This window comes from Culex pipiens, chromosome 3, assembly GCF_016801865.2.
Source record: "Culex pipiens pallens isolate TS chromosome 3, TS_CPP_V2, whole genome shotgun sequence".
Taxonomy (NCBI): Eukaryota; Metazoa; Arthropoda; class Insecta; order Diptera; family Culicidae; genus Culex; species Culex pipiens.
Genome location: NC_068939.1, coordinates 154,539,544 through 154,564,987, shown reverse-complemented (window position 1 = coordinate 154,564,987; position 25,444 = coordinate 154,539,544). Strand labels below are relative to the sequence as shown.

At 39.7% G+C, this 25,444-nt stretch overlaps 1 protein-coding gene across 1 annotated transcript; it reads right to left on the bottom strand.

The window, feature by feature from the left end:
• Positions 1–1,318: 1,318 nt before the first annotated feature.
• On the bottom strand, positions 1,319–25,147 carry LOC120418164 (TP53-binding protein 1-like). Its single transcript, XM_039580461.2, is given in 8 exon segments — positions 1,319–2,046; positions 2,111–2,320; positions 2,381–2,532; positions 2,592–2,776; positions 17,148–18,531; positions 18,600–19,873; positions 19,940–21,248; positions 24,649–25,147. Coding segments are annotated over 8 exon segments (5,025 nt in total). The 5' UTR covers positions 24,698–25,147; the 3' UTR covers positions 1,319–1,584.
• Positions 25,148–25,444: the final 297 nt, after the last annotated feature.

Genomic DNA, 25,444 nt, shown 5'->3' with positions numbered 1-25,444 from the left:
TTTTACCAGAAATCAACTGTCAAATGGCTATCACCGTGATTTTAAGGTTTGCTTCATTGATTATTGACATAGAATAGAAAATCTAACCCTAGAGCAGCCAACCTTTCGGAAGTATCCTGGAGAATGTCGGGGTGATTACTTCCAATATCCTTCTTTTCTAAACGACCAGGCCAACTGCGTAAAGTTAACCGCAAAGATGATTCGTTCAATTAGATTGAGTTTGAGCACAAATCGAGCCAAACATTTCATTAGGGCACAAAACCAAAACGTAAACATTCGGGATTGTTCCACTATTCCATTCATTAGTACACTCCCTACATGCCCTCCAAGAATCAGATTGATAACAAACAATTCCAGAGTTTTTTTTGAAAAGGACCAATAAACTATTGTCTTTCATATGTTTATAGGACCTAATCAAAAAAAACTCTAGAATTTCCTATTGAAAAAATCAAAAACACAAAAGGGCACATAACCATGTTCACTCCAAACCAGAAAAAAGTTCAATTGAGCCCTTTTCTTTTTCGTTAGTTTTTCGTGGTTAAGGAACTTTCTATGTTATAGTGTGAACTTTTCATACATTCTTAACACTAATTCACTTCAAAATAAAGTTTGGTTTACGTTTCACCAAGGATTTCTGAAGAAAAAAACTTCGTCTCAATACAATATTTAATACGGCCCGCGGCTGCTGTTCAGTACACTTTTGAAGAATTTTTATGTTTCACATACCTTATCTACACTATTCAATCACAAAACTTCACCAATTATCAAAATTTCCACTGAATTCCCCATTATTTCTAACTAAACAAAAGGGCCCGTAAACATTATTCAAAACAACAATCCAGTGACAGCGCTCTAGTGCCCTTTCAGCTCTCTTCGAAATTGCATTTAGAAAGGGCCCATTTTGAACAACAGTTGGAAAGTTAAAAGGGCATAATAACGAGATTTTTTTTAAATTATGAGTTTTATTGCAAAAATCAACAAAAATTAAGAAGCATTTAAGCAGAGTTGAGGATAATGATGTGTTTTATCGTATCATCAGTAAAAATACCATCAGTCAAGCTTCTTTTTTAAATAGGAATTGAAACAAGTTGTCCACTTTTTGCAAGCGATTTTCTCGAATCGCGGTTTTGGGTTTTGTGCCCTAATGAAATGTTTGGCTCGAAATGTTCAAACAACAACACAATTTGAAATCTACAGAGGAGGAAAAAAAACTTAATTGTTGTCAAATTGCAACAGCTTCTCCCTTTTTTTATTCCGATTTTCTCAATATTAACATAAATTAAAATAATTTCAGATTGATTTTTCATTACTCAGGTCAGGTGCATGTTTTATTGGTCACGCGTTTTACAATTGAAAAAATACTTACTAGCCAGTTTGAAACATTTTTCGACATTGCTAGTTTACGAAAGTAAAAAATGCCAGATTTTTGTCTACAATTTTTGAAATTTTACCTATGAGTGATTACTCTACCTCACGGTTAAACGAGCACCGACCGATTTCGGCCAACAACAATTACTGGGAACGATTTAACAGAACAAAACAAAAGTTAAAAAGAGTTGAGTTTGACTTACTTAAAACACACAGCTAATAGTCATCGTCCTGGTAGATTTGCGTTAGCTTCTCGTGGCTATCGGGCTGGCAGACTCGGCCCACGATCAAACTCTGCACGACCCACACCGTCGAGACGATCTGCAGCCCGTACCGGGTGGCTCGCAGTTTGATATCCTCGGGAAACTCCTGGTCGGTCAGCATGAAGCCGGACAGGTTCGGCGTGAGGTCCGCTTCGGCCTTGATGAGTCGCACCGTTCCGCCGGCCATTTTGCACACCCGGCTCCAAAACTCGGTAAAGTCCTTGTTGAGGCTGGCGATGTTGATACAATAGCCCACGAACGGATTGACCGTCGATCGGAGCTCGACGCCTCGGCCGCAGTTCCAGCGAATGTAGCGTTCCTCGAGAAAGGACCAACCGGCGGGCAGGGCGAACGGTTTGTAGTCCAGGAAGGTGAGCGTTCGACAGCACTCGATGATCCACTCGTGCGAAACGGCCTGACAGAGGGAGGGGACACTCGGTTTAGCAGGTTTGAAAAGTGATAAAACAATCTCAACTCACCGGAACGTCCACGGCAAGACACTGGACGTACTTGGCCGTCGCCGAGGGATGGGGCGCGATCAGCTTGCACTGCTTGTACTTTGCCTTGGGAATGTCCTCAAAGTGGTCGTACACCTTGCCGCCGCCCATTTCGATCTGCAGTCGCAGGTGTTCCTTCACGAACGGTACCAAGCTGAACTTCCGATATTTGTTCCGCATGTCGTCCTTGTCCTGGAAAACCAAATAAAATTATTCTGAATTTCGAAAGAACTTAAAACTGTTTCAACCTACCGGAGTACTACAGATTCCCTTCGGTGGAATGGTACAAGTCAAAATGAAGTGTTTGTTCCGAAACACAGTTTTGCTTCCGGGCAGTGGCCCCAGCACGTCTTCCAGCGTATGTCCGTTTCCGTTGCCCAGGTATTCTGCGACAAGGTACATTTCTGAAAAAAAGTCGAATCATAAAACTAATCTTATTTTAATTCATGATTTGCAAACATACTTCGAATCTCCGACTCCTTCTGGGTGCGCTGCAACTCCGGCTGGACGCCGTCCACCGACTCGAGGTCGGGTCCCGGGCTGGGTGGGGCGGGCATGTCCTCCTCGAGCGTGTCCGACACGTCGCTCGATTCGGATATCGAGACGGGCCCGTTGCCAGGTTGGCCCGTGGCAGACGGTTGGGCTTTACTACAGATGAAAAAACGATTTCGAATGGGTGTTGAGTGAAAATTTTGGTGAAGTTTAAAAATCCATTGAAAAATTCGCAAAATTAGAACCAAGTACAGTAATTTTTTGGTAATTTTGGTAATTGGACCAGTTACCGAATACTGCTCGTTAACTGAGCTGAACGAGAAATTCGAAGGGGACCACCGACGCATAACCTTTACTTAATAAAATATGAAAAATAAGTGTTACGAAATGTTTCCAGAGGTAACTTTTTAAGTTTCCTATTGGGTCCTAATAGTAGTTTATGCAACAAGTTGCAAAAAGAGGTTTTGCTGTTTTTAACGACGGAATATTTTCTCAGTTGCTTCCGGTTCTTTCAGGAGTGCCACAAGGATCCGTTCTTGGTCCATTACTTTTCTCATTATACATTAATGATCTACCGTCACACCTACAAGGATGTGGTGTTCACTTGTTCGCAGATGACGTACAGATATATTTTGACTGTACCAATAAACCACAACTTGAAATATCTAACATGATAAATACAAATATGACCATTGTTGCCAATTGGGCTATTTCAAACAATTTAAAACTTAATGCATCAAAAACGCAAGCTATTTGTATTTCAAGATCAAAAAGACCTGTGTTTAAACCCGACATATTTTTAAATAATCAATTAGTTCATTATAACGATACAGTTATCAGCTTAGGAGTGAAAATTACCAGTAAATTCGAGTGGGACGAATTCATTTTGATGCAGTGTGGAAAAGTTTATGCTGCTTTAAGATCCCTTCGTCTCAAAGCAAATCATCTCGACTTTAAGATTAAACTAAAATTATTTAAAGCTTTAATTTTACCGCACTTTATAACCTGTGACTTTGTGTTGAAACAATCGTCCACTTTTGCTTATAATAAATTAAAAGTTGCTTTAAACTGTTGTGTACGTTTTGTGTTTGGTTTAAATCGTTTTGCAAGCGTGACTCACAGACAGAATATCCTAATTGGTTGTCCGTTTTCTCGTTTTGGTGTGCTTAGATCAGTTCTACTCTTACATAAATTTATTGTCAATCAGTCCCCTCCATACATCACCTCAAAAATAACTCCTATGAGAAGCCGAAGAGGAAGAAAATTCATCTTGCCAAGATTTAGATCATCTCACTATGCCAATTCTTTTTTTGTTAGAGGTATTGCAGAATGGAATCAATTGCCGCCTAATCTACAATTGTTAAATTCGAGTATAGGATTTAAGAAAGCATGTTTAGAGCATTTTAATAATAGTTAGTTTTTAGATTAATTCAGTTTGATTGTCTAGTTCTTTCTTTCGTTGTTTACCAATTGTTTCTCAGCGCATTTCATTCTACGTCACGGCGTGAACAGATAAGATGTATGTCTTAAGTTCGGAATAAATATAAACAAACAAACAAACAAAAAGAGGATTTTTTCAGCACGAGTCGTGCATTTATCCAACGAGGTTCACCGAGTTGGATAAATACGAAGAGTGCTGAAAAAATCTAGTTTTGCAACGAGTTCCATACAACATTTTTTGCAATTCCGAAAAACACCCATTGAGTGAAATTTTAAGTTAAATTTTCATGTATTTTGTCAATAAATCGTTTAATCAAAAAAATTTTGAAAAGTTTTACTTTTCGAAACAAGTGCTGAAAAGTTCAACTTTTCAGCATCTTTTTCAGTGCTGAAAAGTAGAACTTTTCAGCATTTATTTTGAAAAGTGATGCTATTCGATTCTGTTATTTTTGGTACAGAAAAGTAGGCTATTTCGTCGTTCAAGAATGACAGGAAAAGTAAGTAGTTTCACGACGGAATTGCAAAAAATTAAGTTTAAATCTGTGATAATTAAAATTGTTCACAACTATAAAGCTTATTTTTCTGATTACAACAGGGGTGCTCAAAGTTTTTGGATGCCGGGCCAAATTTTATGCTCAAAAGAGCTTGCGGGCCAAACGCACGAAAAAGTTTATTTTAAAAATTGAATTACATTATTTTGATTTAAAATATACGTAAAAAGTATTAAATATTTTGAAATTTCTTTTATTTTTTTGAACATTTTCGTTATTTAAAAAACATTTATCAAAAATTTACAGTTTTCCATCATATTTGTTGATTTTATTATTTTTGGTGTTTGAAAAATTTGTATTAAGTTGAAATTCATAGAAATTTTGAAGTTGGTTTTATTTTGGAAATTGGTGACATGAAATATTAACAACTTATGTAACAGCGTCATTTTATCTTTAGTGTAACTAGTGAAAAATCGTTGCAGAATTATTTTCCCACAACTAGGCCGATGCTAATATTTAAAAAAAAGTGTTTGTCCCTCCACTGAAGCCATTATCGAGGGAAGGCAGAAAAATAAAAATATGAAATTACAAGCCAGAATATCCAGATTTCAATAAAAAAATAGAATTAGAAAGTGTATTATACATCCAGCACAGTTGATTTCCAATAATTATTTTTCCAAAAATGAAGCATTTCAACGTAAAAACACTTTTTGCAAAACCACTGTTCATCGAAAATTCTATAATTCAAATTAGTTTTGAATAAACCCAAACATGCTTAAAATTTTTCTTAAAATTTCAATTTTGAAGTTTTTTAAAAATATTGTTTGTCCCTTTTTTTTCGAGTCGATTTTGAAGGGTGAGGGAGGGTTGGACTGAAAAAACTTTGTAAAATATTTGCAACGGCCTTATTCCTCCAATTTCAATATTTTGTCTGCCTGTATCAGATGGTAATCAATCAGATTCGTTATCAAACCGTCATGAATTTGAATCCCGAACTAAAAAATGTTTTGAACAAAATATTTGAGTCGTAAAATTGGGAAAAAATAAGGATAATTCATTAGTTTATATTAGCAAAAAAAATTAGAATAAAAAAGGTTTAAATAAAATTTAATTTTGAAAAATAATAACTCGCTACAAATGGTCAACGGGCCATTTTACATGATCATTCAAAATGGGTCCGCGCGGGCCACAAAAAATCACTTCGCGGGCCACGTTTGGCCCGCGGGCCATACTTTGGTCACCCCTGGATTACAATGACCATTTGTACGACCGCAAAGGATTTAAAATGAATTTTTAATTCAATTTTAAAAAAATAAATTCGCGGCCCTTCTTGACAGAGAAGATCCTAGTTACTTGACAGCTCATTCCAAGGGTACCTAAGTTGAGCCATCGTAAAAATGTTGTCTTGTCAATTTATTTTTTTTGCATTAAAATGAGAAAAGTGATCAGAAATGGTTTTTAATCGTGTGTTTTACAGTTGCATATCAAAACTGATACAGTCCAGACTCGATTATCCGAAGGCATTTGCAAAATTTCACTTTGGATAATCAAAACTTCGGATAATCGAAACACAAAAATATATTTTTTTTTGCAATTCCGTCGTGAAACTACTTAATTTTCCTGTCATTCTTGAACGACGAAATAGCCTACTTTTCTGTACCAAAAATAACAGAATCAAATAGCAACACTTTTCAAAATAAATGCTGAAAAGTTCTACTTATCAGCACTGAAATGGGTGCTGAAAAGTTGAACTTTTCAGCACTTGTTTCGAAAAGTAACACTTTTCAACATTTTTTTGATTTAAGCGATTTATTGACAAAATACGTGAAAATTTGACTTAAAATTTCACTCAATGGGTGTTTTTCGGAATTGCAAAAAATGTTGTATGGAACTCGTTGCAAAACTTGATTTTTTAAGCACTCTTCGTATTTATCCAACTCGGTGAACCTCGTTGGATAAATGTACGACTCGTGCTGAAAAAATCCTCTTTTTGCAACTTGTTGCATAAACTACTTTTATTTCTGATTGTCGAACTCAAGCCTACTAACTTTACTACTCTAAAGTGATTTAGAATTTTTAAATCATAGATGGAGGCCAAAATGGCGGTGATGAAATATTTAAAAAATGATTTTTTTTATTCAATAAGCAATAAACTATTCAAATTTGGCTAAAACCTGGCCGCAGAACTCGAATTTGTTGTTCAATGCAAGAGAATAAAAAGATACGAAAAAAATGTTTTTGCTCATGATTTCATTACCCGAAGTCCCATACAAACTTTTCAAGTGGGCTACCAATCCAGTTTAAAATCAACCCAGTTACCTGAAAAATATTGGATTAAATTCTCTACGTTTCCGCAAGTCGACTTTCTCTGTATTTTTTTTTTTCTATACCAAAACATACTTTTTTGCGTTACGTAATAAAGAAACACTCCCAATCCAAATGGTTATACCGTATATGTAAATAGGGATCATCCATAAACCACGTGGACATTTTCCCCTCGTGTTGAGCCTGCGCAGAAATTTTGTTGGTCGGTGTTATTATCGACTCGATCGTTAAATGTTCACTGACAGCGCCGGTCACGATCGTCGTTTGGTTGTAACAGGATGTGATCATCAGTTAACAAACACGAAGTTGACACGAAAGAATGCCGAGCTCAACACTCAAACAGCCAGATGACACAACGACACATGCTTTTTCTCTTTCTCCCTATCTTATCTCTTTCTAGCTTGTGTGGGCAAGTGTGGTGGCAGCAATCATTTGAGTGCAGTCATGATGAAGGTGGTTGGAATATCGGTAGAAATTCAAACGAACGAGCTCTGCGCGGATGAGAGGGGTGGTGGGAGTCCAGTGACTGCACAGTAAAAAACTAACTTAATCCACCTATGTGGCTGATGCCTTCCTCACTTTTTACCAAAAATGGGTAATATGAGTGGTTTCAGCTTTTTTTTTAGATCCAGAAAAAAAGAACACAAGGATACAGGGTTGTCAGTTCTTAAATGTTTTGGACTCATTGGAAAGTCTTTTCAATTACCTTACCAACGATGGGTCGGATGATGGATCCGGACATCGTTTACATGCATATAATTGAGATTCGGGTATTTGTGAAAACACATTTTTATACATAACTTTTGAACTACTTATCGAAACTTCAAACAATTCAATAGCGATGTATGAGACCCTAAACCAAGTCGAATGCAACTGGTTCGATCAAAATCGGTTCAGCCAGTGCTGAGCAAACTCAGTGAGAATTTTGGTCACATACATACATACACACACACAGACATTTGTTTAGTTTTCGATTCTGAGTCGATATGTATACATGAAGGTGGGTCTAGGAGCTTTTAATAATAAGTTCATTTTCAGAGCAGGATTATAGCCTTACCTCAGTGAGGAAGGCAAAATATTACATCTGGAAAAGGGTATATTTGTTATGTCAGAAAAAAATGTGTAATTTTACCTCAGAAAATGTGTAAATTTAGTTTTAAGCCTTCTCTATTTTAACCCCTTTCCCTTGCCAATTTAGTATTTGAGTTTTTTCTTACTCTTGGTAACCCTAACCCCTTAGTTACAAACAATAATTGTTCCAAAATGGGTTATGATTATGATGTAACACACAGCAGAAAGGAATACAAAAACTCCAAAAGAACTTAGTGTATCTTGATATATTCACCAATAAATCCGAATTGAATTGAAATGTGTAAATTTATTACTATTCTGGTGTAATGTATTAAATATAAGGGAAAAAAAATAAAGAGATTGAAATATTCAAAAATTCTAAATGTAAAATTCAATAATTTATAAACTCCAATTGAAAAATCCAGAAATTTCTAATTCGCAATTCGCAATTCGCAATTTTCAGTGTAAGAACGGGCCTTGACCGATCTTATGCACCAGGTTCCCGACGAACACGCACTGCCCTTACACCTACATCTCACCCTTGCTCTGAGTCAGTACGAGCAGCACGCTAGAACACGCTTTGAGTGTTCGTGCCAGGCATGCACACCTTCTTTTCCGGTTACGCATTTTAACTCGGCCGGGGGTGGTACATTACGTAGGGTTTGATGTAAGTATAAGCGCCTAACCATTTATAGTGTGCCTATCAACTTTCATTAAAGCAAAAACTGTGTTATTTTAGTTTGAATTAAAAAACTAATTGTTATTTTACTGTGTATTGTTTGCTCCTGAATTTTTTTTTTTAATATTCCCTAATGTTAAGTCGTGTTTATCTGTTGATATTTCTTATGTCGCGGTGTTTTGTTACAATTTTTTGGACCTAAGCATGTTATTCAAAAGTTTACCAAAAGTACAATAGTAGTATTTGTATTAATCCTTTAACCATTCCATAAATTGAGTAAGGGCTCAAACCTCACTTGTTTGAAAAAAAAAGGGTGAATATTGAAAACAATAGACAGTAAAAGAGAATTTATTTTATAAAAATCAAGTATCAATTGTAAGAGAATGATGATCGTATTTCAAAGAATAAAAATGAGAAGCTAGATGTATTAGATGTAAAATTAGACAATAGTTAATAAATAGAGATACAAAACAAGCTTAGATTATAGTAATGATAATTTATAGGACAGATAGAGAATTATTCAAATAAATAAATTCGCATTAAAATAAAAAAAAACGAAACTATTGGCACTACGCCCCCCGGGGCATGGCCTTCCTCTAACGTGGGATTTCTGCTCCAGCGCCTCTGACGAGACAGGAGAAACCGGGACCGACGTTTTACTTCACCATCCGATAGAAGCTCAGTGGATAAGGCGGGAATCGAACCCGCGTCTCATAGCATCATCGGGATCGGCAGCCGAAGCCGCTACCCCTGCGCCACGAGACCCACAAAAAATCAAAAAAGATTAGGCGAATGATAAATAGACTTGATATTACTAGTACATTAAGGAAAAGTATATTTTTAAGGAAAAAAAAAATACAAAACAAAGTTTGTTACAGCAGTATCAATTGGTAAAAAAGAGTGGAAAAGTTTTGAGAGATAAGAGAATCAAAAGTTAGTAAAATCAAAATCAAATGATGGATATTAAATAGAAGAATCAGTGAAGAAGTGAGAATTAGTAAAGCAAAATAAAAATAGGAGATAGGTGGTAGCTGAGAATGAAGAGAAGAGAAACCCCGTTGTGCGATGTTTTAGGTACATCCACAGCAGTTGACTCAACATACTGCGAATCGAAACAATACCGTCTACAATCACAAATTATTTCCCTTTCCCACATTGTTGCGCCCCTTTCTTTCAGCCGTCTCGACTCTGACCCGCGGTGGTCAAAGAATTACGATCCGTTTCCACAGGCCACCAGCTAGGTCATCATGAAAACCAAGCCAACGTGGAGGTAAGAAAATAGGACACTCGCAAGGAACCAGAGCTATACTGTTCTGATCAAGATAATTCGGATGATCTAACAGAACTACGGATGTAGTTAGTTACGCTCCTTCCAGGATGTTCCTTACGTGGACGTCAACCGAAGAGCACGCAACAAGGTCAGTGCCATTGCATGCTCTTAGGTATCAATCCTTGGCCTGCATCCAGAAATTTCTAATTCTTATAAAACTCGTTGCAAATATTTTTTAAGGTTTATCTCTCCCCCATCCCTTTCAAAATCGGCCCGAAAATTCAGAGGCAAAAAAAGTCAAAATACTTCACATTTTTATGGAAATAAAAGTCTCATCAACAAAAACAATTTGTAATGTACCTACTTTCCTGCGTCCGAGCCACGTAGCCTAGTGGTAACGCTTCCATCTAGTTAGCGGTAGAGAAATTCAAAATTTCGAAAAAAATAAAATTCAGCACATCTAATCATCAAAATTCAAAAAATTAATAATTGAAAAAATCTCGCTCTTCAATTCATAATTTTAATTCTTTTATTGCAGATTGCAGCGATTTTTAGACAATCGTGCAACTTGTGGAAAGCTCTATACAAAAGTGCACACCTCAAACTATAGCAGAAAAAAAACTGTCCAAGACACACACCCTAGTTTGAAACTGTTCTAAAGTGTTCGAAAACAACAAAGCTCAGTCGAGAGTTAAAAAGTTAAAAATTGATATTACAGGCAACGGTGTCAACATATGAATGAAAAAAGTGTTTTAAAATGCATCATACACCTGTCTAGTTGTTTTACAATCATTGATTTCCAAAATTTCTAAGTACCGTCGAAAGTTTAATTTTTTCGAGAAAAAAAAGTTTTTGCGGTGCTGTACATTATAATTTCATAATCTAATCTAATCTAATCTAATCGAACACAAGCGCAGCCAGTCCGAAGAAAGCATCCTGGAAGAACTTGCAGTTAGATTACGCTCCAAGTCCTTTCTTGTCAATATTAATAATTGCAGTACATCCGAGTTACCACGAAAATGTATAGCAAAAATTAAAGCGGCCAGGCCTACTGCATTGCATTAACCGCAGAGACAGATTCTGTGAACGGATCACATTTCACAGAATCATCAGGGGAGGAAGGATGCGTGGACATACCGTACCAAACGCTCCGAATCAGTTAGGTGTGGTGTGTTAGTGTAAATTGGAAAGCTCTCCCCAAGAAACAGCAAATCTTCAAAAAAAACAGCCAGGTGGTGAAAATGAAGTGGAAGTGTTCCTTTAGCACCGAATATCTCCACTCCCAACAAATATTTCCGGATGATTCGCTGGTTCAAATTGCACATCCAGGATGATTGAATAGACTCAACCACAGCCTCTTGAAACAGCATCCACCATATCCTCCGTAAATGTATTTGATGTTCATTTATCGGTAGAGGGTGACGATTCTCGAGATTTTCAATTTTTCGGGTATCGAGAGTTGAATTTGGCCATTTCCCGGGAATTCCCGGGACCCGGGAGTTTTTTTTCTATGCAAATAGTGACAAAATTTAAAATGAAAAGTAATAAATTTGTTTCTTTTTAATGAATTCAGTTACAATTAATTCATACTAATTCTAGAAAACGTTAATTTAGGTAGCCTCACTATTTTGAGGAACTAGTATATAAAACCTTTTGATTTTTTTTTCTGAATCTGCAAAAACAAAATCGTTTCTTGAGCTTGAGCTCGATTATCCGAATTTTCGATTATCCGAAGGTTTGTATGGGACTTCGGATAATCGAATCACGAACAAAAAAAATAAATTCGAGTTCTGCGAACCCATTTTAGTCAATATGAATAGATTGCCTATTAAATATAAAAATGCATTTTTCAATGTTTCAACACCGCCATTTTGGCCGCCATCTTGGATTAAAAGTTTCTGAATCACTTTAGAGTAGTTTAGGGGTCATTGTTAAGCTAAACAATCAAAAATAAGAAAACGAAAAATAAAAATTTCGTGATTCGATTATCCGAAGTGCTCCTCTCAATTATAGTTTTTTTTTTGTAATATTTGACAAGTTAAAATTTACACTATCTGAATAAGAAGATTAGAGAAGCATTGGTTTATTCGAACTTGATTGAACATTCAATGTTCAAAACAATTTTGAATTTTTCATATGTTTTTCTGATTAGTTTATATAATTTTGCTTCGATATTTATAAGTTTAAAATTTCCCGGGAGTCTCGACCGAATTTCCCGGGAATCGAGAGGTCCAAAAATGGTCGAATTCCCGGGAATTTTTTCCCGGGAATTCCCGCTCGTCACCCTCTATTTATCGGCGATGGCATACACGATTAGTTCCGCTCTGGTAACGGCCTCCTCCAGCTTTGTTAAGCCCTTCCATAAAAGTACAAAATATTTTTAAACGGGTCCAAACATGTTAAATATGATTATCAATGCAAAAAGGCATTTTAGATTGTTCTCAGTTAATTAGACTTCTATTTCAATTGAAAATTTGATATTTTTTTTGAAAAAATATTTTTTTGCCCCCTGATTTTTCGGATTAATTTTGAAGGGATGTTTGAAGTTTTCAATTTTTGCTTCCCGTTTTACCTTAACACAGAGTCTTTTTTCCGTAGAAAACGGAAACGAAAATATAGTGAAAATGCCAAAACCATTTTGTCAGCTTCCAGTACTGTCGACAGCAAAACCAATAGAAAACAAAACTGCGACCACCAAACCCTCCAAAGACCAAGACCACCAGCAAAACAAAAGAGACCGAAAGAAATAGAGACGAGGTCGAGAGAGGAAAAGAGTTTATTTTCTTGCCATTTTTTCGCCAGCAAAGACCAACCAACCGTAACATTAACAGAAAGCATTAAAAATAATAAAAGCATGTTTACAATTCGAGTGCACAACAAAACAATACGAAACAAAAGGTTTTTGGTCAACACATTTGGCATTTCCCGCAACATTATCTCTCTTTTCCTTTCTTGAACCTCTCTCTCTCTCTCTCGCTCATGAAACAAACAACATGGGAATCTCTCTCATCGAAGGGACTTATCGGACTAGGAAACGAAAAAAAGGCAAAACAAAACTTGTTGTGTGATTCGTTAAGAATAATTACGTTTTTATTATTTTTATATTCTTCAATTTTTAAAATTACTATTTCCAGTATAGTTTTTTTTTCTGACGCAGCTCAATGCTTGTATTTTTGTTTCTGTAGAATGTGTTTTCTTTTGCTTACTTGAATAATGCCTTCCTTTCCATGTGTTTTTATTCTTCTTTCTTTATATATAATACCGATATTAGCAGAATGAGATTTCCTTCTTCTTCCTTCATAATTTCACGACGAACAGTTGTTTTAATTTTTGTGTGTGCCAGCCAATTTCGTGGTGTAGGAATTTCATTCTTCGACGCGTGTGGAACATTTAATAAATATTCTACGGTTGTTTATGTTTCTGTCCGTTTTTTATTTTTTTCTTTTCTCTAAATTACAAACGGTTGCTTCCCTTTCAGTTGCCGCATAATATGTCTGTTTGTCTGTGTGTTTGAGGGTGATTTCTGTTTGTGTAGTTGTTGCTGTTGACACCAACACTAGTAGCGTGTGTGAGTGTGTAATCTAATTGATTTACGATTATCCTCTTAAATGCTATTACACTATTCAATTGCGTTTTTATGCTGGAGAGATTAGTTATTTTCATTCAGCTGCTTTTTTGTTTGTCACAAAATAGGAAGAATTGATGAGTGTGGGATGTAGAGTGAAGAGGAGAGACCTTCTTCCTTCGGTGGCATTTCTCATCTTGGAGTGTGTGTGTGTTTTTGTTTTATTATGTGTAATTTAGATGGAAGAAACGATTCAAATCAGACCACAAAGCTACTTGTTGTTTTTTTGCTGTTGATAGAATAGAACACAAATTGTATTGTTTAGTATTGTAGAACTTTCTATTTCCACGAGGATAGTTTGTAGATTTCTAAAATCTAATCTGCCTTTGCCTCTAGCATGATACACAGATTGTTAAAATAGTCTGTCACAGAACGTCGAAGCGAACGAATCTAACGCTAATTCTATGTTTTGTAAAGAAAGGAAAGAAAAAAAAATAAACCCTAGCAATAACTTATATCTGTAAGTCAGCGGACGACTGCCATCCTACCCTAATTTGTTGTAGGAATGCCAAAAATTTCGACCAAATTCTTGAGTTTGCATATTTTTATAAATTGTTTGCCTTCAGTTGGGAAAGGTGTTGTTAAAAGTGCAAAGAAGACTCCTTCTCTAAATGCCAACACCGAAAAGCAAATATCTCTTTTAATTTTGTTTTTATCTTGTTTTATAATTTCTTGTAAGTTTCTTTTGCTAAAACATGGAAACGTGTTTTTTCTTCTTCTTGTTTTTTTTTGTCTATACAACACCACTCACAAATTCTAAACGCGTAATTTTTTGCTGATATTCTCAATACACTTTCTTACACTTTTCTGTTGTTTTTTTTTTATTTCACTTTCGATTCAATAATACTTTCAATTTATATACGATTGGTGACTTTGCTGGCGAAATGTGGCTGTCATTGTTCTTATCCTTCTCTCTCTCTCGCTCTTCCTTTATGCTGTTATAGCTAAATAACATAGAATGGCTTGCCCCGCCGCGTCTCCATTCTCGTGTCGTCTGATATTATGCGATTGTAGGGGAAGGAGGAGGGGTGGAGGGGGAAGGTGGAGAGAGTACAATATATGTATAGCTAAAAAGTTTACTTTTTGTTCCTATTGACTATAAACGGTTTTTTTCTTTTCTGATTTTGCTGTGTTGTTGTTTTTTAGCTGTTTTTTGATGTTATATTACTTAAGAGTTTGTTTTTTTTCTCATCGAGCGCGCGCGCACACAAAAAGGCGTGAGCTCTCGACGTCGTCGTCGCACGAAGAATGCGCGTCGCGGATTTACGACAGCCTAGAATGTGAAGGGGGAAAGATTGTGAGAAAGGAGATTTATGGTTATTTACACCACAGGTGGTTCTAATATGTTTGATTTGATTGAAATTTGCAACAACTTTTGACAACAGTTTTTGAATTAAATGGAATTTCGAAATCTTTACATAGCAACGTAGCTTAGAAGGCAGCTCGACGAAAACGTTATTGGAAACCAAAGTTATAGGACGAAACTATAACTTGAAGCCTTTTCTTGGCATCTTAACTCGGATGGCACGTCGACAGAAAAGTTTTTACAAACCAATGTTTTTAAATGAAATTGAATCTCAAATCTTTTCTTAGAATCATAGCTCAGAAGGCACGTCGACAGGAAAATGTTTAAATGAAACTTAATCTTGAAATCTTTACATAGCATCGTTGCTTAGAAGGCAGCTCAACGAAAAAATGATTTTAAACCAATGATTTTGAATCAAACTTAGTCTTCAAGCCAATTCATAGCATTGTAACTTGGATGGCACGTCGACCGAAAAGTGAAACCAGTTTTTAAATGAAATTGAATCTCGAAATCTTTACATAGCAGCGTACCTTATAAGGTATCTCGACAAAAACGTTATTACAGAGAGAAACTTAAACTTGAAGCCTTTTCTTGGCATCGTAACTCGGATGGCACGTTGACAGAAAAGTTTTTATTTCCAATGTTTTTGAATGAAACCGAATCTTGAAGCATATTTTAGTATCGTACCTTAGAGGTCACGTCGAGAGAAAAGTGTTTAAATGAAACTAAATCATGAATCTTTACATAGCATCGTTGCTTAGAAGGTAGCTCGACAAAAAAGTGATTTCAAACCAATGTTTTGAAATGCAACTAAGTCTTGAAGTATTTTCTTGACATCGTAACTCAGAGACTTGAAAGAAAAGTTTTTATATAAGCAATGTTTTTGATTGAAACTGAATCTTGAAGCCTATCTTAGCATCGGCGCTAAAAAGGCACGTCGACAGAAAAGTTTGTATTAACCCTTTTTTTTTTAAACTGAATCTTGAAATCTTTACACAAAATCGTAGCTTAAAAGGCAGCTCAACGAAAACACGATTTTAAACAAATGATTTTGAATCAAACTTAACCTTGATATTTCATAGTGAAACCAGTTTTTGAATGAAACTGAATCTCGAAATCTTTACAAATCAACGTAGCTTAGAAAGCAGCTTGACGAAAACGTTATTGTAAACCAAAGTTAAAGAAAGAAACTGAAACTTGAAGCCTTTTCTTGAGTAACTCACATGGCACGTCAACAGATTTTTTTTATAACTACTGTTTTTGAATTAAACTGAATCTTGAAGCCTCTCTTAGCATCGTAACGAAGAGGCCACGTCGACAAAACTTTTCATTTTTATAAACCAAAGTTTTTGAATGAAACTAAATCTTGCTAAATCGTAGCTTAAAAAGCAGCTCGACAAAAAAGTTAGCATACACAAAAAATCTGAAATAAAACTTCATTTTCTTAGCTTTGTATCTCAGAGGGCACGTCGACGAAACAGTTTTTATAAGTCAATGTTTTCAAATGAAACTGAATTTTGAAATCTTTTCTTGGCATCGTAACTCTGATGGCACGTCGACGTAAGAAGTGATTATAAACCAGGTTTGAATAAAACTCAATCTCGAAATGTTTACAAAGCATCGTAGCTTAAAAGGCAGCTAAAATTATTATAAAACAAAGTCTTTATTGAAACTCTTGAGGCCTTTACAAAGCATCGTAATTCGGGTGGCACGTCGACCGAAAAATGCGAATCCTCTTAGGAGATTACATATAAGTGAAATCGGCAAAAAAAAACCTCACCCAAAAATTCATGAAATGAGTCACTAGGTGAGACTGAACAACTTTCTTAGATGATTTTTTTTTTTCAATTGAATCCTTTCCTTTAGCATCGTAGCTTGGCTGGCATGTCGATAAAATAGTGAAAAGTTCTCTTCAAGGTTGCGAAAAATAACAAGCCTTTACATGAATCCTCTTTTCTTGCAATACAGGTTTCAGGGAATACCGATGCCTTCCGAGCTGCGCTAGTAAAGGAAATGTCATGTTTAAACATGCTCTTTTTTAAGAGCTATGCCACCGAAGTTGGTTGCTAAATTAGTTTTATTTGGCGTTTGAAAACAATAAATCAAAACGTTAAAGCAAATTTCAATCAAACTAGAGAAAGAGACTTAGAAATTGTCCACATTTGAGCAATCACACAGGAGGAGAGTTTGTAGAATCAGCCAAGTCAGAGCTAATTTAACCAAATATTTTGTTGCTTGTTATTTAACAAAATGTGTTACAAACCCAAAAAGATAACCAAGGCCACGCCGCTATAAAAAGGTGCTCAAAATGTCCACTTACCTTCGACCGCGCCGTCCCTTGCCCTTGCCCACGCCACCCGAGTAACCAGCCTCGGGCGTGACCGGCGTCTGTGGCTTGTCCCCGCCGCGTTTGCTCCGCGTCGACCGCGAACCCTTTTCGCCACCACCCGCGGCGGTCGCTTCGTCCGGCGTCTGCAGAATCGGCGTGTTTGTCGTGCTGCCCCGCTTGCCGCTGGCCGACGGCGACTGCATCGGATCGTCCGCGCCCCCTTCGGCGGCCTTGTATGCCCGGTTGATTTACTTGGCCTGCTCCTCGTTTAGGTAGAGGTCGGAGGCGGTCACCTCGACGGTGCCCTCGCCGATCCGGACCACGTACGACACTTCGTTGGTGGTTTCGTTCCGCTTGACCTCGTCGACGAAACCGGCCTCGTAGGTGTCGCCCCCGGTGAGCGCGTGTACGGCGTGTCCGACGATCGGGAGCGTGTCCTTGTCGCCGATCACGATGACGTCCTTGGAGAGGGCCTTCGAGGCGCCGTCCTCGAACAGCACCATGTACTTGTTGTCTCCCTTGTAACCTGTGACCTTGCCGGCATAGTACTTTCGGTCGGACCACCGTGCCATACAGCACAACCAATCGTCCTGGTTCACTGGCGGTTCCGGCTCGGCAGGTACGGGTGTGTCCGGTTTCTGCTTCTTGGCGCTCTTCGAGGAGGCTTGCTTCGACTTGGAGTCTTCTTCGGCTTCGGACTCGGTGCGGGTTCGCTTCTGTCCTCGACCACCCTTTTTGGCGGTGGTTTTGGGCGTCTTCGCGTTGGAACTGCTTTGGTCCAGTTCGGCGTCCGATAGTTCGTCATCCTTGCTGAGTGCCCGCTTGATCTTGGTGAACTCTTCGATCATCAACGATGCCAGCGCCTTGGCCCCTCGGACGGTGTGCTTAACCTTGGATAGTGGCGCCTTCGACTGGCTGGAGATTGTCCCCGAACTGTCCGTTGCGCTTGAGTGTGAATCGGCGGCCGGTCTCGCCGAAGGCAGCTGGTACGGACCAAGACTGCCCACGCTACCGTTGGAGGACTGCTTTGACGAGTCGATTCCGGTCAGATCTTGAGTTGAACCAGCCAAACCGGGCGCTGCCAGCTTGTTCTCGATCACCTTCTCCACCGACAAGAACTGCAACTCCGCTCCGTCGAACCATACGCTGACCTCGTACAGCGCATCCTCGGAAGTCAGGGCCTGGGTGAGGTCAAGCTTGTTGGCGGCGGTGGTTGTCGTTGTGGTCGAGGCTGCAGTGGTCGTCACATTTGCTGGCGTCTGCACGGCAGATTTATCGTCTAGCTCGGATCCTGACGTGGAGGAGATTCCGTTGAATTTGCGGGCGTTGCTGGCGTACAGGTTGGTCTCCTCTGCGGTGTTCAGCGCCGAGGAAGCTGTAAGAGAATAAGATTCATTAAATAACACTTCCCTGCTAGCCAATTCCCCACCCGGCGCAACAAACCTGTACACGAATCGACCTCCGACGATTCCGACGACTTCAGACTGCTTTCTTCTTTTACCGACGAGGCAGCCAACTCCTTGCTCGTTTCGGGAGCATCCTTCTTGGGCTCCGGCTCCTTCGCTGCAACAGCCGCCGAGGTAGACGCAACCGCTTCCTTTTCGTCCACGGCCGTTGAATTGTCCGCCACGATGGCGTTGTGCTCCTCCTCGTCCTCCTGGTGGCTGTTGTCTACCGAGGGTCGCGTAATCTTGCTCACGTTCTCCGAGCTGATTTCGAACTGTTTCTGGATCGGGGTCGAGTTGTACACGTTGCTCGAGCTGACGGCCGCGTTCGGTGTGCTGCTTCCGTTCGAGATCAAATCCAACCGCTGCTTTAACCGGTCGGCCATTTTGTCCGAGCTGGACGTGGGAAGCGAACTCTCGATGCTGTCGTCCAGCACCTTGGACTCATCGGCGGCCGGCGCCGGCGGCACCTCCTCGGCGTCCACATTTTTGTCCAGGGCCGACACCGTCGTGGTTGTGTTGTTCGTTTCACTCGCGAAATCGACGACATTTTCCTCCTTCTCCGCTGCGTCTCCCTCCTTGGCAAGAGTTATGATCAGTTCCTCGCTGCTTGTGTTCATGCCTTCCGTAACATCTCCGTCGGATTTGCTCTGGGACGGCGCGACGGCCGCGGAGTCTACCTCCATTTGCTCATCCTCTTCCGTGGCGGAGGCCTTCTCTGGTTCAGCTGCTGGAACCTCTTTCGGGGTGGTGTCCTCCTTTTTCTCCTCCTCCTTTTCGGTGCACTGATAGGCCTCCTTCTTGGCACAGGGAGTCTCGGAAACTTCGACGGCCGTGGACGCCTCCACAACTGGCTCGACGGCGTCAACTTCCATCGCTTCATCGGCCTGCGGTTCGGCCTGAGTTGGCACTGGGGCGGCTGCCTCCGGTGTGGAATCTACAACCTTTTCCGGCTCGGCAGCAGGCTTCTCGTCCGAGCTCGTAACGGTTTCTGCCTCTGCCGGGCTGGCTTCAGCCGTTTCTTTCGGTTCCGATGAGGAACTGATGGCGGCGTCGTCGGTTGTCTCCTTCGCTTCGGCAGGTGACGAACTTGTGGGTTGTTCCTCTGGCTGGGATTCCGATTCCGATTTTGGTTCCGTGTCGGGAAGGGCTTCGACTTTGTCTTCAGCTGGAACCGGCTCGGGTTTGGTCTCTTTCTCAGTTTCGACGTCAACTGGTTCGACCTTTTCCGTTGAAGCAGCTGGCTCCTGTTTAGCTTCCTCGACAGATTCCCTATAAATCGTAAAAAAATCATTACAATTCCGATAAAAATACGAAATATTGCCGGAAATAACTTACCGAACCTCCTCCGTCTTTTCATCCGACTTTTCTGTAGATTCAACGGCAACCTCTTCCATCTTTTCTTCTGATTTGTCCTTAGATTCAACGGCGACCTCTTCCTTCTCCGCAGATTCAGCGACTACCTCGTCCGCTTTCGCTTCCTCTTCAACCGGCTTCGTGTCTTTCTTGGGCTCTTCCGGCTTCTTCTCTTCGACAGCGGGTTCCGGCACCGGCTCGTCTTTCTTCTCCGGAACAGAATCCATTTCCTCAGGCTTCTCTTCTTTCTTCTCTTCAGGAGCAGTTTCGAGGGCTGGGGTTTCGACAGCTTCTTCCTCTTTGGAATCTGGCTCTTCAACAGGATCGGGTTCTGGAGGAGGTGCAGACTCTTCTAAAGGCTTCTCTTCGGTCGCGGTCTTTTCATCCTCCTTCGATTCGCCAACAAGCTCCTTAGCACTGTCAACGACGGCCTCCTTTTCCGGCACTTTCTCTTCCTCCTTAGGCGGTTCCTCCACGATTTCCGGCTCCTTTGGCGGTTCTTCCTCTGCTTTGACGCTTTCTTCGACAGCTGGCTTATCTTCTTGCTTGGGCTTTTCCTCTACAACCGGTTCAGGTTCGGATTTCTCCTCCGGCACAGAATCCGGCTTCTCCTACTCCACAACAGGTTCTTCTTTTTTCTCTTCGGCGGGCACCGTTTCCGGCTTCTTGGCGTCCTCTTCGACGTGAACCTTCTTGCTCGACGGCTCAAGCTCTTCGTCCTCGGAGTGGCGCCGTTTGGCCGAACTTGCCGCCTGCGTGTCATGGTCTGCCGATGACGATCCGTTCGTCGTCTTTTCCGACACGCTAGATTCTTCCTTCTTGTCTTCCGCTGCTACTGCGCCGTCAACTTCCATCTTTTCCTCGAGCAGTTCGTCCTCGTCAGGTTTGTCCAACCCGTTCTGGTGGTTTGCCTCCGCCGGAGAAAGATCGTCTTCCTTCTTGTCCTCCTCTTTCTTGGAAGAAGAAGTCGGCGTCGCAGACTCTTCCGCTTCCCCCTTTTCGATGGCCTCCAGCCGCTGGATCAGATCGTCGTTTTCCATGTCAACGTCGTTTGTGGCCGCCGAGCTGCCGTCGCCGGTTTCCTTGGTGGTGGTGGCGCTGGTGGTCGTGGTCGCGGGTGACGAGGTGTCGATCTTCTCCAGACGCTCCAGCAGGTCGTCCTTCTCAATTGGGACAGCTTCCGGTGTTGCGGTGGTCTCCTCGCCACCTCCGCCCTTGAGCGATGCCGCTGACTTGAGTTCTTCGGCGGCCTTCTCCTTTAGCACGGCCGGATCCGTCGTTTCACCGGAACCTGCGGAAATAGAACATGATTAGAACTTGAGTTTTCCAGCACAGTTACACCCCAAAAAGCACCCAATCTACCTCTAATATCTGGGTTTCCCGACTAATAAATCCAATTTGGATCCATCTCAGGTGGAGGAAGAAAGCCGAAGGAAACAAGCTTGTGTGCTGGCTGTGTAGCAGCAATGTTCGCGGTCTTTAACGAACCAGGAAAAGGTGTTCGCATCGAAACAACACACAAAACTCGCAACTCTCACCCGCAGCAGAACTTTTGCCCTCAGTCTCTTCTCCAACCATACAACCAACCACCTTCTACCATCACACCACTCTCTCCAGCCAAACTCCGTTGACCCCTTGGCCGTAAAGGGATCGGAAGAAGCAGAACAAGAACCGGAGGCGAAGGCAGAAGAGCAAAAAATTAGTGTTTGTACACGCACGCACACTAGGTGTGTCTGTGTGTTGCCGCCGTAAAAGTATGTTGAGATTGAAAAAGCATACCTGGCAGGGTTGCCAAAAGCTGGTTTTGTGTTAAAGTGTAAGAGATTAAAAAAAAACAGAATATAAATAAAAATACAAATAAATTAAAAAATACCTACAAAACATCTAAGAGATTTCTTCCATTTTCTTTTGACAAATTGTTTTGAGAGGGGAAAAGTGGGAATCAAAATTTGTTCAATCAAAAACGATTTTTTATTTTAAACAAACATAAAACTTTTTTTAGTCCACCATTGTAATTTGCTTCTATTTTAAACAATAGCATTTTATCCACTTTTTTCTTGTTTATTTAACATACTGGTTTCTAGTTTCTATACTTTGGCCAAGTTAAGAATAAAAGTATTTTTGTTTATCCATTTTTGGGTAAATTGAGATTTTGGATCCAAGTGTTAACAGATTTCCAATCAGTTATTGAAAATAAATCTGAGAGGCAGTGAATAATTCTCGAATATGTTGTACATTTGCGAGCAAATCTTGAAAAACATTTGAAAGTGCCTTAGATTGTATATTTCTGAAAAAGTAATGTTTATTCTATTCAATTAAAGTTTGATTAGCATTTAAATTAGAATTCTGCTACAGCCGTACAGAATTTCTGGGAGCAACATTTGGAAGGGTCTGTACGACATTGCAATTATGGCCTTTCATTACACGTGTTTAAATGGGAAGAAAGGCCGTCAAAGATTCGTCAACTCTGGAGCAACACGAGAAAAGGGCGGATTAGCATTTTGACAGCTGAGAAATTCTCTGAGATTTCGGTCATTCGATTTTTTTTTTGTATTTTTTAATCTGGCTGAAACTTTTTTGGTGCCTTCGGTATGCCCAAAGAGGCCATTTTGCATTATTAGTTTGTCCATATAATTTTCCATACAAATTTGGCAGCTGTCCATAAAAAAAATATAAATGAATATTCAAAAATCTGTATCTTTTGAAGGAATTTTTTGATCGATTTGGTGTCTTCGGCAAAGTTGTAGGTATGGATAAGGACTACACTGAAAAAAATGATACACGATAAATTTTTTTTGGTGATTTATTTTTTTTTTTTGTCACTTAAACTTGATTTGCAAAAAAAAAATATTTTTATTTTTTTCTGATATGTTTTAGAGGACATCAAATGCCAACTTTTTAGAAATTTCCAGGTTGGGCAAAAAAATCTTTGACCAAGTTATGATTTTTTGAATCAATACAGATTTTTTCAAAAAATTTAAATATTGTTCGCAAATTTTTTTTAACTTAATTTTTCGATGTAAAATTGAGTTTGCAAAGTACTCTAGTGAAATTTTGATAAACTGCACCGTTTTCAAGTTATAGCCATTTTTAGGTAACTTTTTTCAAAATAGTCGCAGCTGTTCATTTTTTAAAATTAGTGCCCATGTTTGCCCATCTATAGAAAAAAATATTTTTGAAAAGCTGAGAAAATTCTCTATATTTTACTTTTATGAACTTTGTTGATACGACCCTTAGTTGCTAAGATATTGCCATGCAAAGGTTTAAAAACAAGAAAAATTTATGTTTTCTAAGTCTCACCCAAATAATCCACCATTTTCTAATGTCGATATATCAGCAAATAATGGTCCGATTTACAATGTTAAAATATGAAACATTCGTGAAATTTTCTGATCTTTTCGAAAACAATATTTAAAAAAATGTTAAATCAAGAATAACACTTCAAAATGACCAAACATTAAATATCACGCCTCATTATGACAAAGCCCAGCGCATAAGAACATCCTCTTTTGCTTTCATAAATATTAAAAAGGGAAATGAAAAATGATGCTCAACATTCAAATGCGTTTTTCTCGAAACGCACGGTTTATACATGATGCTTTTTGAAATGTTAGCGTCGGTTAGTTTGCATCAGATTTCCTATCTCTTTCTAGCAAATGTTTTTTTTTTTTGTGTGGTGAATTATGGGTTTTTCAACTGACCGCCCGATATGTCAGCCAACATACTTCGCAGGGCTGTGACAGCTCGAGCTCGATCTTTGTTTGCGTCAGGACACTATGACGAGAAGTTCGTAATTTTTGGGTAAACTATATTTTTTTCACTGGGCCTAGAAAGCCTTATTGGGGTCCCATAAGTCCCTATTAAAAATTATGAAGTTTAGTAAAGTACTTCAAAATTTATGCAAAAATCCGATGTTGGTTTATGTTCTGAAAATTGCAAAACGGGTGGTTTTTAGCAAGAAAGCCCGTCATGTTATATATTTTCAGAAAGGACCTGTCCAACGAATTCGAAAAATTGAAGACTGACAATCATTTCGAAAGTTATCAGTTATTTATACACTTTTTGAGACTATTTTGATGAAAACGTTTTCCGGATCAATCATGCAACCCATCGTTCGAAATGGGTGATCAAAAGACCTCTTCAATAAGCCCAAAAGATTGAGGGTTTAACATTAAATTTTCAACATGTTGCAAATCGGAACAATACCTTCCATGTTTCACAAAGGCAAATTATTCAAAGTTTGCGCACAATCTTCATTTAGCGCCACGCAACCCTGGATGCTGGTATACTCGAAGATTGTGAGTTGCTCTAGTTTTTTTTTTATTAAAAATTATTTTGATTTGCCACGCAAAATCATTGTTTTTGGCCACCCTTCCCACACCACCGCGATTCGCGAGAAGCTGGAAGAATGTGTGTGTGTGCACCCCACACACCACACGCGCTTGTATTGGTGTCAACACTCCGCCGCGGGGAGAGTTCGTTGTCAAGATTTTTGCATCTTTCCAGGCAAAATCTTGCTGAATGACGACCGAAACCCGGAGAAAGGAATCGGAAAGAACCTTTGATTACCTGTTGTTGATTTATGGGTAAATTACGAGATCGCGAGTTTTCGCTTAAATTTTCCAGGTAGATTAAGTTGATTTGGGGCGGAATTCAAAATGACCTTCCTGGACAAAAACTCCCAAACTCACCATTGTTCGGCGGAACGATCTTCTCCGCCACGGTCGATTCTGCATCCATTTTACCTCCACCGAAAAACGCTCCTCCGGATGATCGTCGTCGCTTCTTCCAAAACTAATGTGCCGCTAGTCAAGGGTTGTTGTTGTTCCGTTCACTCCCGGCGCGGCCTGCTGCGTCCCGCTTGCTCTGTCTCTCTCTAACCCCCACAAACGCACACACAAACTCACACTCACTGGACAGCAAGCAAGCAAGCAAAAAAAAGGCAAAGAAGAAAATGTCCAGCAGCCGCGAGTGGCAAGTTGCGTCTGAAAGTGCTTTTTTACCGGTCGTGTCCTGGTTCCGGTGGCCGATTTCACTGTTCCCGCACGCACCGCACTCACTGGCGTAGGTTCCAACCGGTTTCGGAGTGAATTTACGCGAAAAACTGCCCGAGCCAATCTCCGTTGCGCCGAGCCCGAATCGAGTCGCTGCTACTTTTTTCTATGCACGCGAGTCAGTGTTGCCAGGCTGACGGAGGGGGCGCTGCAAAATGCCGCGCAGGCGTTACCAACTGTCAGGGTGACAGCGAGGCGCAAAATGGCTAATCAACGTTGAAATTCAATCAAGTTGATTAAGAATTTGTTAAAATAAAATGGATTAAAATTAAGTTCTTCATAGAATGGCATTTTCGTGAAATTCTATCGTAAAACATCTCTTTCAAAAAGGCATTAAAACGATTCAATCAAACTCCAGTGCGGTAACAACTGGCAGCCCTGCAACGAAGTCGCCATCCAAGATGGACGATGGGTTTGCGAATCTTGAGCGGTG